This window comes from Microcebus murinus, chromosome 1, assembly GCF_040939455.1.
Source record: "Microcebus murinus isolate Inina chromosome 1, M.murinus_Inina_mat1.0, whole genome shotgun sequence".
Taxonomy (NCBI): Eukaryota; Metazoa; Chordata; class Mammalia; order Primates; family Cheirogaleidae; genus Microcebus; species Microcebus murinus.
This window is the reverse complement of record NC_134104.1, coordinates 30,408,421-30,424,826: the sequence shown is the minus strand read 5'-3', so window position 1 is coordinate 30,424,826 and position 16,406 is coordinate 30,408,421. Positions and strand designations below refer to the sequence as shown.

The 16,406-nt window shown below is 33.9% G+C and overlaps 1 protein-coding gene across 5 annotated transcripts in view; it reads left to right on the top strand.

The window, feature by feature from the left end:
• Window positions 1-16,406, top strand: part of ROBO1 (roundabout guidance receptor 1) — a 1,079,496-nt gene that overhangs the window by 948,925 nt on the left and 114,165 nt on the right. For all 5 annotated transcript variants that reach the window (XM_020284809.2, XM_076000874.1, XM_012737156.3 and 2 more), the window contains 3 exons: window positions 12,742-12,862; window positions 13,243-13,381; window positions 15,436-15,563. In XM_020284809.2, coding sequence (XP_020140398.2) covers window positions 12,742-12,862; window positions 13,243-13,381; window positions 15,436-15,563 — 388 coding nt within the window. The remainder of the gene's footprint in view (window positions 1-12,741; window positions 12,863-13,242; window positions 13,382-15,435; window positions 15,564-16,406) is intronic.

Here is a 16,406-nt window from a genome sequence, read left to right as displayed (position 1 = left end):
GGGACATCATTTTTTTCAGCTGTTAGACATTTGCAATTGTAAGTTCTTTAAAACTTCGATAGAAACATCAGAGAATTTAAATGCATTTATTGTTTCTGTATTAAGTGGTCAGAATTTGAACTTGTCTTCCATAATACAATATAAAATAGTGTGCTTTTAACAAATTCTAAAATATTAAGCCTTTTTCTGAAGAGATGATTGAAATCATAAGAATTCTGTATGTTCCATCTCTCAGATTGTGAGGGTAATGTGCTTTCTATGTAGGTGCTGTGCATTTTAAATGCTAAAAATAGGCTTTTTAAAGTTTTTTCTACCATTGAACACATATTTCCTGCAGGAGAGAGGCAAGAAATGTCAAAACAAGTTTTTTAAATTGATTTTTCCTTGATCTTTAATCTTCCCACTGACTGATATAATCTCTACCAGAAACTTTCTCATCCCATAATGCTCGAACTCCTAAGATAGATAGGTTTGTGTGGAAGCAACCCACGATTCACAAAATTCTCATTTTTCAGCTCAATGTTTCAACAATATAACTTAGGCTAGGAGCAATCCAAAACAAAATAACAATATCCCTTAACATTATTAATAATACATTTGCCTACATTTCTGTTCAGTATGTTGTCTTGGCTATGGAACTGAACCATTATGATTAAGAAAGATCATTCCAAATACCACTCCAAACAATTTTTTAAACACTTTTTAGTTAGATCGTTTTCTCTTTTGTTTTGTTTTCACAGATAACTATAGAAATAGAAATGGTCATTTATTTTTATTTCTAATTTGTCCATGAGTTAGTTATTAGCTCTCAGGAAATACTGAGAAGTACGTGTAGATAATTCTGAAGTTTAATGTAACCTTTCTTCCCAAGATTGTATTTTCTTTCTCACATGGATAAATTAGCCTTCTTACTTCCTCTTAGGAAGCATATAGAAGTATTTTTATTTATTTTAACGTGTGTAGTGTTGGGAGATATAGGAGCTAGTTATCTTCTGAACATGTGTTCCATATGAAATGAGGTGTAAATTTGCCAAATAAGTGGGCTACATTCTGGCATGCTCTTGTGATCAATAAAGGAGGGTGAAGCAACTGGCCATTTGGGTATTGAACCTCTAACCCTACCCTGATGAGCCCTAACTTCTGATTAATCAAATAAGCTTGTCACTTGCAAGCTTTTCTTGCTCTTCCTTGACTCTTTGGGATTAAAATGCCACAGGATGTGAATGTTTGCTTCAATTTGTAGCTATTTTAGGGATATTTATTCTTAGATATAATCTTAATTAACAGTATCAAATGCTTTTATTGCTTTTTTATATTTGCAAATTAAAAATATGTGTCAGTAGAGTCAAATTGGTCATTCTGACTTTCTGAATCCAAGAATCCCTTGTATAATCAAACTTGATTTTACTCTGCTGCTATGCAAGGTCCCCAACCTATGGTGAGTTGTATAATTATTTTATTCTATGTTACAATGTAATAATAATATAAATAAAGTGCACAATAAATATAATGCACTTGAATCATCCTGAAACCATTCTCCCTCTTCCCTGGTCCATGGAAAAATTGTCTTCCATGAAAATGGTCCCTGGTGCCAAAAAGATTGGGGACTGCTGTCTATGGTTGTGTGTCTTTTTTAGAATATGAATCAATTTAAATTTCAAGAATAATAAATTATACAAGGTCTCTGGAAAAGGCTTTATCTTGGCAAGGCATTTGGTGGTGAAGGCAACTCTCACACTGGACAAAACTCTTACAGAGACTAAGGTGTAAGAACCCATAGAGAGAAAAAGAGATTTACTGTTGGAAAGTATTTTCAGCTGGTGTACTTGTAAGTTGAAGGAGCCAAGAGTTTGAAAGTGAGCTTTTCTACCCTCAAATACTATGAACGTTTGTCATCTTTATTTCTAGAGAATAGTCATAATTCCTTCATAGATTTCTTTTTCAGGCTGTCTTAGCAGTGACTATATGTAAATTCCGAATTATAGCCAGATGGTTGGGTGAGGTGATAAAAAGCAAACCTGGTTTTGTGGGAAAGTGAAAATTGCCCATAAGACTTTGTTTTTACCTTTAAAACAGCAGGACATTGTTTCAAGAGACCTGTGAAGGAAATAATACATTAACTTTAATAGCTATAAGCTAAATTAATTTTTCATATTCATACTGAATACTACCATGTAATCTACCTAGACTTTTCAAAGACATAAAAATCAATCAGCTTTCTTACTTTTAGGAGATAGCTAGCAAAGGCTATTTCATTCCCAAATTACTCTTTATATTGCCTCCTTTTTATAGGATTCACTTTTGGATTCTGGTCTAAATGACTTGGGAACCAGACACCTGGGGAATCTACTAAAAGTCTTCATTGTTTCATGTGCTCTCCATTTCATCAGCATTCTGCAGTTGTCTGTCCCCAGTTAATACTATAAATTAGGGGGGGGGGCCTTCTTGGCTGATTGCTTTAGGCTCTATACCTCTGACTTGTCAAAAAAATGGATGTCCAAGAGAAAATACCAAACCCAAGACTTCATGCTGGCTTTGAGCTACACTTAAGCAGGCAAAATAGATGCACTTTAAGAAGGCTGTGTTTCTTATTATTCCTTGTTAAAATTAGGATTCATGAAATAGGTCCTTTGGTGATATACACTAGATAGAAAGCCAGGTACTCATTTATAACTTCACAAAGAAAATCATCCTCTCCCTTGAACTTCACTATGTCTCTCTGCAGGGTGGCTCCCAGTGCCTGCAATTAGCAATACAGTTCTTTCTGATGTAGGCTGTAATCAAATTATCATAGGTGCGTTTCTGCAACAGCAAACAGCCAACTACCAATTTATAAATTGCTATGAGGAAGAAATGAGAAGTTTAATAGGAGAAATAGAAATAGCAGAGAAATGCAGCTGCCATAGTCCTAGGCAGTGACTCTCCCAGGCCTGTGTTCTCAGCTGGCAGCTCACCAAGCTGTACAGAGAGCCACGTGTTCCCACTGGGATAATTGGTTTTTCTGCATGAGTCTCTTGTTGCTTCTTTCTGATGATCGAATGTGTTTAAACTCTTGGCTAAATTCATGTTGGGTTTCAAATGGTATTGTAAATTGTACCAGCAAACAAATGAAATTGGATCATGTTCTCTTGCATGTATGTAGCCCTGGCAAATATGGGACGCCACTGGAGAAATTCTAATTGCCTATTCTTCCTCTCAATTCCACTCCTAAGAGAACAATTGAAAGACCTAAAACAAGGTGTGGTTTTTCTCCCTTTAATGTCACCAGGAAAATTGTAGAATAGTCATCTGATTACTTTCAATTTGTCATTCCCATATTTTCTTTAGAATGCATATGTACTTGCCTCAGCATCCATTTGTTTTGTAAGATTTTTTTGTGCAAATCCCAGGAACATTACTTACACTTTATGTAGGCTGCAGAAGATGAAATAGCCTTTGCTTAAGAATCGACCAGTGAATAGATTAGAAAAATCAAGGTAAATACGGTCTCCAATGTGCTTGAAATCTGACTGGATCTATTTTTTCTTAATAGCCTATAGTAAAAAAACATCTTGTAAATCTTAGCATGTGGTCTGTTTTTCTTAGTTTGATCTATCTCTGGAGTACAATACTCTTATTTTGTGTCATGAGTCCATACTGGATTGGTCATGAGTACATGACAACTTTATCTGACAGTTTTTGGACAAACAGCATAAAACCAGATCATATCTAGTCAAGAGTCTTGAGTGGGAAATAATTGAAAATGCATTTCTTTTTCCTGCATCTCCTGTTCCTCTTCCTTTCTCCTCCATTCCTTTCTCTCTGTCCTTTAGGTCCCTGTGAGCCAGAATGACATTATAATAAGGAAAGGTGAAAAAATTTTGGAAAATGAATTAAGAGTCAATAGCTTTTATGAGAAATAGAAGATTAAATAAATTTTAATAAGTGTTGTTAGCCAGGAAAAAGAACCATGATTTGGCTGACCCAGGTTTACTATTTATTTAATCTAAAATAAAACTTGTGCTTTGAAAGTTAAATATAAAATCATTTTGTCATAAACGTATGGTATCATTTTTAGAAACACTGTATTGTATGACAAGATTAGTAAAAATAAATACAATATATAAAAATTAATTTCTTGAAATTTGTAATCATACTTAAGAGAAGTATTGATGGTAACTAGAGTAGTAGATATGAAGTGTTTTATATCAATGATTTTTGAAGATGGAAATTTATCAAATATTTAAAGTTTTATCTGAAAACTAACTACATTAAAATTTAGCCTATAATCTTAGCACTCTGGGAGGCCAAGGAGAGAGGATCACTCGAGGTCAGGAGTTCGAGACCAGCAAGGGGGAGACAGCATCTCTGCTAAAAATAGAAAGAAATTAGCTGGACAACTAAAAATATATAGAAAAATTAGCCAGGCATGGTGGTACATGCCTGTAGACCCAGCTACTCAGGAAGCTGAGACAGAAGGATTGCTTGAGCCCAAGAGTTTGAGGTTGCTGTGAGCTAGGCTGACTTCACAGCATTCTAGCCTGGGCAACAGAGCGAGACTCTGTCTCAAAAAGAAAAAAAACAAATTAGGTCATAAAGAGAAAAATAAAAAAATCATTTATGTGTATGTTTAGAAATATGAAGTACCTGCATATGATATTAAACCATAATAAGTAAATCATTTAATACTAGATGTGGCTTTAAAAAAAACCCACTGTTCTTATTGTACTACCTACCTGGGGGTATGAGTAAGAAATATTACCAAATAAGCAATATTGTATTTTCTTTTATATTGTATAAGATCTGATTCATATGAATTATTTTTACTTGGTTATATATTTTTTAGGTGGCTGTGAGATTTTTTGGATTGCTTATCCAATCCTTTGTCTATCATTTGTATAATATAATTATGCTACCATCAGTGTTTTTGCTTAATTTAAAATGCAATAAATCATGATTGTTTTTGACAGATATGATAGTATGCATTAGAAGATATGGATGCTTTAATCTGAATTGCCTAACATATAAATTGATATCATTCTTGTAGCCGGATTGGAAAGTAGTGGGTATTATTCCTCCTCCTGACTTTCTCTGCTCACTGCTCTAACAAGGTATCTTTTCTGGTTTTGTATTACTATTATTTGTTGTTCTGCTTCTTATTATTGAATTAACTCAAAATTTTAAAGAAATAAATGCTGTTATTGTTGTGGCTTTTCTTCTTCATATGTTTCTGTTGAAAGGAGTCCTTAAGGACCATCCAAAACTGTCCTGCAGCTGATTTCACCAAGGAGAATGTCTGGAGGCTATGACTGGCCATCTGGGTTACCTGCATGTCATTGTCATTAAGAAGCCATGCAAGGCACTTCTCTAGTCCACAACAGCTTGCTATCTATTCTTTAGGTCAAAGAGCCAGGCAGAATTGACAGCATTCCTATGATGAGATTATTCTGCCCAAGGAGAGTTAGTCATGAATTGTTTAATGATGATACACTAGACTATAATTCAAAACGTCTCATCTCACTTACTTTGCAAAATAGTTTGAAAACATGATAGCGATAAGGAATCAAGTTTTTTCAGAAAAAATAATTTCTAAAACCAAGAAACTTCACTCTTTGTGTCGATATTGCTTGTCAAGCCCTAAATGAATATTTTCAAGCCTTTAATCTTTTAGGAAATTGTAAAAATTAAGTACTCCACAATTTCTCATTGGAATGAAGTTGCCAATGTGTATCTTATTTGTGTTATTTGAAACATACTTCTCTTTTAGCATTCTAAATCAGTATTCTATTAATCATTGTTTTGATGTATTTTTAAATAGCATTTCTAGTAAAGAACACAGATTTCGAATGTAAAATATATTAAAGGAAATGAGATAAATTATATGACAGTTTGGTGGTTAGCAATTTGAAATCATCTTTGAAGCCCTTAATATAATTAGCGGTTTTGTTTTTGGTCTGTTGAATTCAAGTCACATTAAGTTAATGTAATTAAAAGCAGAAAAGATTTTGTGTAGCCAAACTAGTTAATTAGCCCCAGTTGGTTTAGTATTTTAACCTAGAGGTGTATGGATAACATTGTGGGGGTGATGTCTGAAAAAAATTCCTGTGTAACAGATACTGCAAATCATCTGACTTGCTTTAGGGTAGAAAATGAAGACATACCGAAGAGTTCATTTGAAGTTCATCTTTATTTCTGATTGTGAGCACTGATTGCAGGGTAATCTGTATACCCCGTAGAATGATCATACAAAAAACACTTACCGAGTTTACTGGGGGGAGCATGCTTTTATGTGAACAAAGACAATAAGAAGGTTTTCTTTTTATATTCTGGAAATAAGAGTACTGATACTAGTTTTTTCATGCTAACCAGAGATATAAAATGGTTCTCTTCACTTTGGGTAGAGAAGCTACATTTTTCTGTATTACTGCTCAGTAAACAATTCAGTAAAGGAGATGAAGTTAGGATTTCCTACTGTATTAGGGAAGCCTCCAAGTGAGAAGAGAGAAGAGTATTTTTTTTTTTACCTCTAAGGAAAATAATGATTTCTAGTTTTATATAGGGAAAATTCCTGCTATATAAAAATCATATATAGTAAGTAGATTGAGGATTTCCATATCTTAATATCTCTAAAACATTTTTTTTAAATTTAAGACTGTTGCAAAGAAAAATATAACATTTAAAGACATCTGATACTTTAAAATTCTTTACCACCTTATTCTCATCTTGCCTCTGTCTCCTTCCCAAAAAGGAGCAAGACCACTGGGACCTTTTTTTGTTTTGCTTTCATCAAGTATGTATATAGCTGAGGCCCCTTTTTAAGCACTGTCTAGAGCTTATGGTAATGTGGGCTTCTAATGTGGTTCCCATTGGGGGCTGGTAAGGTATATGGAGATGAGGAAGTAAGACCTCTGCCTTGAATTTTTGACATAGGCTAGATGCCAGCATATTGTCTGAAAGTTTAACACGTTCTGCTTCTCCACTGCCCGGATTATGTTAATTGAAGTTGTGCTGCTGCAGTTCACTGTTTAACATTGTGTCTGTGCATTATACAAACCACTTTTTGATAGGTTTACAATTTGACTGTCAAATCCAGCTGCAGGAAGAGACCTGCCAAGAAATATTTTAGCTTGTTTTAAATAGTGCTGTTTTCACATTTATAGTGTTTTGTATGTTTTAGCCATATTTTTTCTGCTCTATGTAGACAGAGGAAATGTCAATTGTTTTTTACAAGGGGGCACCAAGATTTAGAATTTATAAAGTCACCCTAAATTTACAATCAATATCTTTAGATGACTCATCATAAAATGGTGATTGTTAATAGAAGATACTGCTTGAAAGCTGGTATGTTATATTTGATCATATACTAATATATAATATATTTGATCATATATTAATCAAATATACTATTTGATTATAGTACTATGTTTTTACTTCTCTTTTCTTTGCTTTATTGAAACAAATAGGCTACTATGTATTCCATACTTGTGACCATAGGAAATAGAAGTGTGGCTTTTGGGTAGTTCCATTTCAATTCAGCCATTGGTGTAATGCAAAAATCAACTTAAATTTATAGAAATTGAAGACTATCATTTTTCATCTGCCATTTTTTATTCTCCATTTGCCCTATTGTATTGTTTGTTCTTTCACTTTTATCAATTTCTGTCTTTCAACTCTGAGGAAGTTTCTCTCAGGTTTGGCGAGGATTGCTTAGTCTTTCATTTAAGTTGTAACAACTACTCAGGGAACCTTAACAATTACTGCCATTGAGTGAAATGTTATTATTTTATAATGGAACTGTGTTATTGCTGGGGTGTGGGATTTGTGGGAGAGGTTATTTATACCAATCTGGGAAGTCCCAGAAATATTTCCCAAATAGAATAAATATTTCTTGTATTATCTAATTTTATCCCCTGTTTCTTTTATTATTTTAACCCAGCATTTATCCTTAGTCCAGAACTGGGTCTTTAAAATAAAGTTTCTCAACCTCAGCACTATTCACAGTTTTAGTCAAACAATTATTCGATGTGTATCTCTGGCCCCTACCCATTAAATATCCATATTACTGGCTCCTGTGCTGAGTTGTGACAAGCAAATATGTCTCTAGCCACTGCCAAATAGCTCTTGAGAGAGAGGAGGTCATTACCTCCATTAAGAATCACTGTTCTACAGAATAACAATAGCTTATAAAGCCTGAAAATTATTTGATTTTAAGGTTTTACTGTGTTGGTACAAATACACATTTTCCTGACAAAACCAGTAGAAGTTGTATTAGTAATTACAGTCGTGCATCACCTAACAACAGGGTCACATTCTGAGAAATGGTCGTTTCTGTGTGAACATCATAGAGTGTACTTACACAAACCTATATCGTATAGCCTACTGCACACCTAGGCTATATAGGGTATAGCCTATTACTTCTAGGCTACAAACCTCTACAGCATGTCACTGTAGTCAATGCTGTAGGAAATTCTAACAGAGTGGTAAATATTTGTTATCTAAATCTGTCTAAACTTAGAAAAGATAATGCATTGGGTTACAACATTATGTGGGCTGCCACATCGCTAGGCAATAGGAATTTTCAGCTCAATTTTAATCTTCTGGGACCACTGCATTATGAGATATCTCCTTGACTAAAAGGTTGATATTGGGTGCATAACTGTGATTTTAATTAAAAGCTCTGGATTTAGCCTGACAAAGGAAGATTTTTTTTTATTTCAGCATATTATGGGTGTACAAATGTTTAGGTTATGTGTGTTGCCTTTCCCCTCTTTCCCTCCCAGTCAGAGCTTCAAGCGTGTCCATCCCCCAGACAGTGCGCATTACACTCATTATGTATGTATATACCCATCCCCTCTTCCCCTCTCCCATCTGCCCGATGCCCAATAAATATTATTCTTAAATGTGTACTTAGGTGTTGATCAGTGAAACCAATTTGCTGGTGAGTACACGTGGTGCTTATTTATCCATTTGAGGGATACTTCACTTAGTAGAATGGGTTCCAGCTCTATCCAGGAAAATACAAGAGGTGCTATATCACCATTGTTTTCTTATAGCTGAATAGTACTCCATGGTATATGCATACCACATTTTATTAATCCGCACATGTATTGATGGTCACTTGAGTTGTTTCCACAGCTTTGCAATTGTGAATTGTGCTGCGATAAACATTTGAGTGCAGGTGTCTTTTTCATAGAGTATCTTTTGTTCTTTTGGGTAGATGCCCCGTAATGGGATTGCTGGATCAAATGGTAGATATACTTGTATCATTTTAAGTTTTCTCCATATTGCTTTCCACAGAGGTTCAACTAGAAACAATAAATGTTGGCATGGATGTGGAGAGATAGGAAGATTGTTTTTGATTAGCCAAATATCTCTTAAATTATTAAATGGATAGTATCATATATAATTATAATAATGTGCAGGCATTTTTCTAAGTGCTTTATGTGATTTATCTCATATAATCCTCATAACATCCTTGGAGGTAGGTATTAATAAGATCCCCATTTTAGAGATGAAAAATAGAAGTGCAGAGGAATTAGTATCTTATCTAAAGTTATACATATATAGTAAGAGGTAGTTAGAGTCGAGGGCCTGTGCTCACTTCTCTATGTATACATATCTGAAAAATGATTTGAGATTTAGAAATCTTTGTAGATTTTTTTTTTAATTGTGTATTCTTTGATTTTTGGTTCTGACCTAGGTAATGTTGATAAAGAATACCTTGAATAGAAAAACAAAGGTACAATTTAGTTGCCTTTATTTGATTATTGGTGATAAATATCTTTGCTCTTGTTACAAGAAAAAAATGCATTGTTCTGATTAAAATAGATTTTATAAGTTTAATATTTTTGTTTAGTTTTAATTTTTTATGTTGATAAAGAAATGATATGTGCATGATAAATGTATGCTTTGATAAATGTATGCTTTTAGTCATATCGAGATACTAATGAAAAAGCTTCTTAACATACTTGATTCATCAAAAAACATTTCCTGCAGAAAAATTTGTCAAAGTGGTACATATCATTAGTGTTTGTTTACTTACAAAGGCTAGAGAAAATATTTGTAAAATGCCTTGTGTATTACTTTTAATTTACATAGTATATGTGATGTAGTTGTAAAAGATGACTGAAAAATAAATTTTTATAAAACAGAAATAGGTTTTCTATTTATGTTCAATACTAAAAACACAGATATCTCCTTCCATAGCATAGATTTCCTGGTAGATTGAGTTTAAAAATTTATCTAAGATTGAGCCAAGTTTAATATATATTTGGATCTATAGTAATTGGGTGTGTACTACAAACTCATTAGAACTTTAAAACTCTCTTTGAATTTTTGTTTACTTCAGCTATTGTTTCCTCCCATTTATCTCAAAGTTGGAATTTTTCCATGTCTGAGAATCTCTTGGCGGTCCCCTCATAACTCTTGTTAACTAAATCCCCTTCTTCTCCATTGGTATGGACTTTTTTCAAAATATAATAGCACTGGGCTGTAATATATAATGTTAATTGGTGTCCCACGTGTTCATAAGCAAGTTGATTTAAAACTTTACATTCCTCAGTGTTTAAGATTTGTAAAACTAAATTAGTACTATATTATACTGAAGCTGCAGAAATAAATCTGTGCTGTTGGATATTATTTATACGTTATCTTTGACTCTCATTTTTCTACATATTTGAATATGTTTTAAAATTATTTATAAAGCCTTACGTTTTTTATAGATTGACTTACTTTTAAAAAAATAAGAATGTTTCTTATGATGATATAACTTTTATCTAATAATGTATAATTCTTTCAGAAATGAACTGGTCTCCTAAAATGCAAAGTCATTCAAGTTAGATTCTGTGGCACAGGACGAGGCCCAATGTAATGTAATGTCCTTTATAGAACCAATAAAGGGACATCTAGGACCACATCTCAGATCACTTAACTTCCATTTCAGAGATTGAATTTTTCACCTTCCTTTTTACTGTAATGCTTTTGTTTCCTCAAAATTTTCGGAAATGCTTATGTGAGTGTTTAAAAATAAATACATGATGAAAGCTTATAATGGTTCTTCTTAGGAAGAGCTTGATTTGATGATACTCAAATTGTTCAGGATCTCAAGAACTCAAGTTATTAAACTGAAGTTAATTAAAGAGTAATTACAATAATAGGGTTGCTGGCTGTGCATTTATCATCATTTGTACAACTCGCATAAAAAAGCTCTAGATGGTATTTATAGTAGGACCTAGAGCATGGTCATTTGTTTATAAAACCATTTTAAAAAGTCAAGTTGTAAACCCACAAAAATTTCAAACTCTATGTTAATATTTGTTTTGTTTTGTTTTGTTTTAACACATACTACTTGGCTGAAGAAGTTTGAGAACAGCCTGGGCAATGCAGTGAGACCCTCATTTCTACAAAAAAATTAAAAATTAACCAAGTGTGGTGGTGAGGGCCTATAGTCCCAGCTACTTGGGAGGCTGAGGCAGAACGATTGCTTGAGTGCAAGAATTTGAGGCTGTTGTGAGCTGTGATAGCACCACTGATTCCAGAACTTGTCTCTGAAAGAAAAAGAAAAAAACTTGGCTGGAATATCTAGTGTGGGCATCTAGTGTGGGTTGAAGTAAAGCAATTTAGGCATTCTGAAACAGTGTGACCCCCACCTTTATAAAGTAGTAGTTTCAATGAACTCCATAGTGTCTAATTTTGTTTGAATCTTCCCTCCCTCCCTCCCTCCCTCCCTCCCTCCCTCCCTCCCTCCCTCCCTCCCTCCCTCCCTCCCTCCCTCCCTTCCTTCCTTCCTTCCTTCCTTCCTTCCTTCCTTCCTTCCTTCCTTCCTTCCTTCCTTCCTTCCTTCCTTCCTTCCTTCCTTTTTTCCTCTTTGTCTGATTAGTATGCTGTGCAAAATGACTGGGAGTTCAAAACCTCCATGAATAAACATTCTAGAAGTTTTTCCTGACAAGCCCTCTCTAAGTTCAGGACTTTATAGATATTCATGGATAACTGAACTCAACTCTCAACCAAAAATATATTAAATTAAGTAAGGATAGTCCAATTTCCACATCCATGTTAATTTATGTTTACTTTCAGTCTACTTCTTACACTGTATGTCTGTTTACATTTGTAATTAATTCATTCAATTAATTAAATGTTTAAGTATGTATTTGAATGTGACTTTCCAGATGATTTATTGGGATCTGTTCAGTTTCTCCCTCCTAAGGCTCTAAGAATCTGCTTGGGAGGCAGCAACATCTATGTTTTTTAGGAAATGGCAAGTTATACTATGTTTTGGCATTTACGATACATTCCTGTAGAGCAATTCTGGAATTAAGTAATTAGAGAAATTTTTATTTTCATATCTCATAATGTAGATTACATTTTCTTGAAATCACTTATATCTGATATGTATTTATATATTAATTATATGGTATTAAGACTTTCTTTTTCTTTTTTCCACTTCTTAACTAACTTATTCAAGCAATTTTTGTGGTTTTCATTTAACTAAATAATGTCAAAGAACTTGGCTTATTTGGAAACACAAATATCTAGTTATACACAATATAATAACTTTACAAGAAATATAAGTAATGTTTTTTTTCTTTTATATTGTACCCTTGGAGTTAATTCTGTTTAATATTACTACCTAAAAATATAGCAAATACTACACATCAGCTTTTTCATATATACTTAGAATGTAATCTTCACTTATGAAGATGTCTGTCATATAAACACAACTAAAGCAATTTTAATAGTGTTCATGTGAATTTTTTCTTTAAGATACGAGGAGGAAAGCTCATGATTACTTACACCCGTAAAAGTGATGCTGGCAAATATGTTTGTGTTGGTACCAACATGGTTGGGGAACGTGAAAGTGAAGTAGCAGAACTAACTGTTTTAGGTAAGTGCAATTTTCTTTAGTCTGCTTACTGTAAAATATATCTCATTATTTTGTTTGTTTATACAAGGGAGAAAGAAATGACCTTCATACCAAGTTCAAATGAGCCTTATACAAGGCAAAAGAAATATTGGTAAACCAATATTTGGGGGAGTACAAAGAGGAGAGAAGGAATCAGTAAAGCAACCTGATAAAAAGTAGCCAAAGATGTGGGAGGAGGATTTGGAGGAAGTACCAAACCTAGTGAGAAGCTCCTAGAAGTAAGGAACGGTGTGGAATAATTTTCTCAGTCATATTTTAAATTATAGATCTACTCTTACTGAACATGTCTTCCAGTTTGTTCATCATTTATTTTATCTTGAGACTGCTCCTTCTAATTTTAGAGAGACCATCATTTGTGAAGAGACCCAGTAACTTGGCAGTAACTGTGGACGACAGTGCAGAATTCAAATGTGAGGCCCGAGGTGACCCTGTGCCTACAGTACGATGGAGGAAAGATGATGGAGAGCTGCCCAAATCCAGGTACAGATCAGAATGTAACGATGTGTTATAATTCATCAACTCCTCATTTCTACACTTCTCATCTGATCACTATTCCCATGTGTGCCATTAGAATAGTCTACTCTAGACTCCTTCATCAGGGTCCAGTTATAATACTAGAGATAATTTGAACCAGGAGGTTGTCATGCTTTCTCTGAGGTTTTCAGATAAAAGCTATACATTCATGACCCTGGCCTATACAAGGAACTCTTATAAAATGTGGTATTTCTTAAGCAGGTTTCTCTTCTGTTCAGCCATATCATAGTTAATACCAATTTTTTGTATAGCAGTAGATAGGAAAGAGAAGAAAGTTACAGCATTAAAGACATGAGTGTGAGCCAATTAAAATTTGGGCTTCCTTTTCCTTAGCTACAATATCACCAGGGAAAAGTAGAAGAGGTCAGAGTTTCTTGATATCTGTCAAGTCCTTAAATTGTCCAGGAGCAGAGACACTGGAATTAGGGAGCCTTAGGGAATGAGGCAATAAAGTAAAGCCTTCAGGTATTGTCAGAGGTCTGTCTTATCTAGTGTTTTCATTCATTCAGCAAATATGTGTTGAGCTTCTGCTAGGTGTTAGGATTACAGCAGTGGCTTAGACATAGTTTTTGCTCTCTGGGAGCTCACAAAAGGAATATATATTGACAGATACAGAATAACATTATCAAGTCCTTTTGTCACATAAAGGTACACTTGTGACAGCACAGGGAAAGAAAATTGGGAGAGAGTTCTCAAAGGAACATAACACATAGGCAATGTCTTGAAAAATATGTATCAATTTCATAAACAAGAAAGAAGAGTATTCCAGGAAAAGGGACATCACACCATAGGCATAAATATAAGAAAGAACATCATATATATTAAATAATGGAAAGGTTATCAAGGCTATCACATAAGGTATGTGGTGAGGAGTTATGGGATATCAGGTTGGAAATACTGAGGCTGAATTACTTGGGCCGTTATGTAATAAAGAATTTCAAATCATATTGCATGCATGTTGATGAGTCAAGAGGGGTTAGTATGAAAAGGATTACTCTTTAGAAAACATAATTTTATTAGCACTCTGGATGATACATTATGGTAGGGAGAGGCTAGGGGCAGGGGATATTATTTTTGTGCTTGTCCAGATAAGAGATGGGAGATGAACTGGAGACAGAGCTCTATAGTTGAGAGAAATTCCTGAGACTAAATTGACAAATTGGATGGCATATTAGATACAGAGAACTGGTGAAGGAAAATGGGTAGGTTGTTTTAGGAAAAGGAGTTGGTTTTTGTTAGGGTAAGAAAAGAAAGGTTAATTTAACATAATAAATAGTAGGTGCCTATGGGATGCAATGGCTAATTATTAGGAATCTGAATTTATAACTTAGGTGAAATAAGGGTTAAAAATGTTTGTGTGGTAGATCAATATATAAACTATAATAGATAACAAAACTCAGGGAGATCATGTAGAGGAAAAGAGAATTAAAGATAAACTTTAGGAGAGACCCAACATTTAGGTAGGGTAGGGAGGATGAAACAAGGAAGGTGAACTCTAGAATGAGACTGGGTTCAAATTTTGACTCTGCCACTACACTAGCTGAGGACCAAGGCCAAGTTACCTGACCTTCCTATGCCTCAGTTTTCTCATCTACAAAATGGATGCAAGCTTAATGTTTACTTCATACAATCATTATGAGAATTAAAAAGATAAAATTTATAAAACATTTAAAAGTCTGGCATATAATAAGAATTTAATTAATGGTCACTATCTTTGAATTTTAGTGTGAGCACAGTAGCTTGAGGAAATATGTGATAAGTGGCAACTTTATCCAAAAATGTTCTTTTAGAAAGTGGTTTAACATGTTAGCTCATGTAAACGCAAAATAAGTCTTTTTGTTTTGCTTGCTGACTTAGAGGAATGCCACATTTTACACTGTTTTAAATTTTCTGAAGAGAATGTTGCATGTGATTTGAACCCTAGAAGCATCATGTCTGTAATGATGAGATCTTTCAGTTAGAAAGTTGCTTAAATATGCTTTCTTTTGTTATCTTATTAGATATGAAATCCGAGATGATCATACCTTGAAAATTCGGAAGGTGATGGCTGGTGACATGGGATCATATACTTGTGTTGCAGAAAATATGGTTGGAAAAGCTGAAGCTTCTGCCACTCTGACTGTTCAAGGTAGGCATTGGAGAACTCTTTGTTGTGGTTGTTTTATTATATGAAATATAATGATATTTGAGGAAAACATTATTTATTAGCTTATATTAAATATAGACTTTAAACATTGCTCTACGTAATTTATTTCAAATATATTTAAAGAAAACGTATCAGTTTTCCTGTGAGAGCTTTGTGTTTGTTACAGGAAACTGAATTAAATTTTCAAAAGTATGGAGAGTTCTATCTTGGTCAAGAAAAAGAAGAGAATGTGCTTTAATCTCTGGGTCTTCAAACATAGAGCCCTTCTAATCTTTTGATTAAATGACAACTTTTGCCCTAAAAACTTTATTTTTGAAGGAAAACACATCCTTCATTACTTTATATTATTCACTTTCAAGGGTCTGTACAATTTATAACACAAAACTGGGAAGATTCTGTTCCCTTCTAGAATGTGAGATCTATCCATAGAGTAGGGACTTTGCAATTTTTTTTTCTTTGCGCACAGTGCCTGTAACATAACAGATACTCAATAAATGCTTGCTGAATGAATGAACTGCATTTATACTTGGATAATTTTGATAAAGATTTATTATTCAGTATTATAGGAGCCCAAGTGGACACCATGTTCTATGGCTACAAGGTTTTTGAAAGTTAGTCTTAAGCTGATATGCAGAAATGGTTCTTTCCTATCTTTGTATCTGTAATCCAAATGTTTTTCATTCTCATAATCCCATTTTTCCTTTCTTCATGATGTCACCCTGATTATTTCTAACTATATCCTGTCTCAGAACTTTCTCCTATTTTTTTTCATTTTGGGAGACAAATTGTTTATTGTGGAATTTCACAGGCAATGACCTTTAAAAA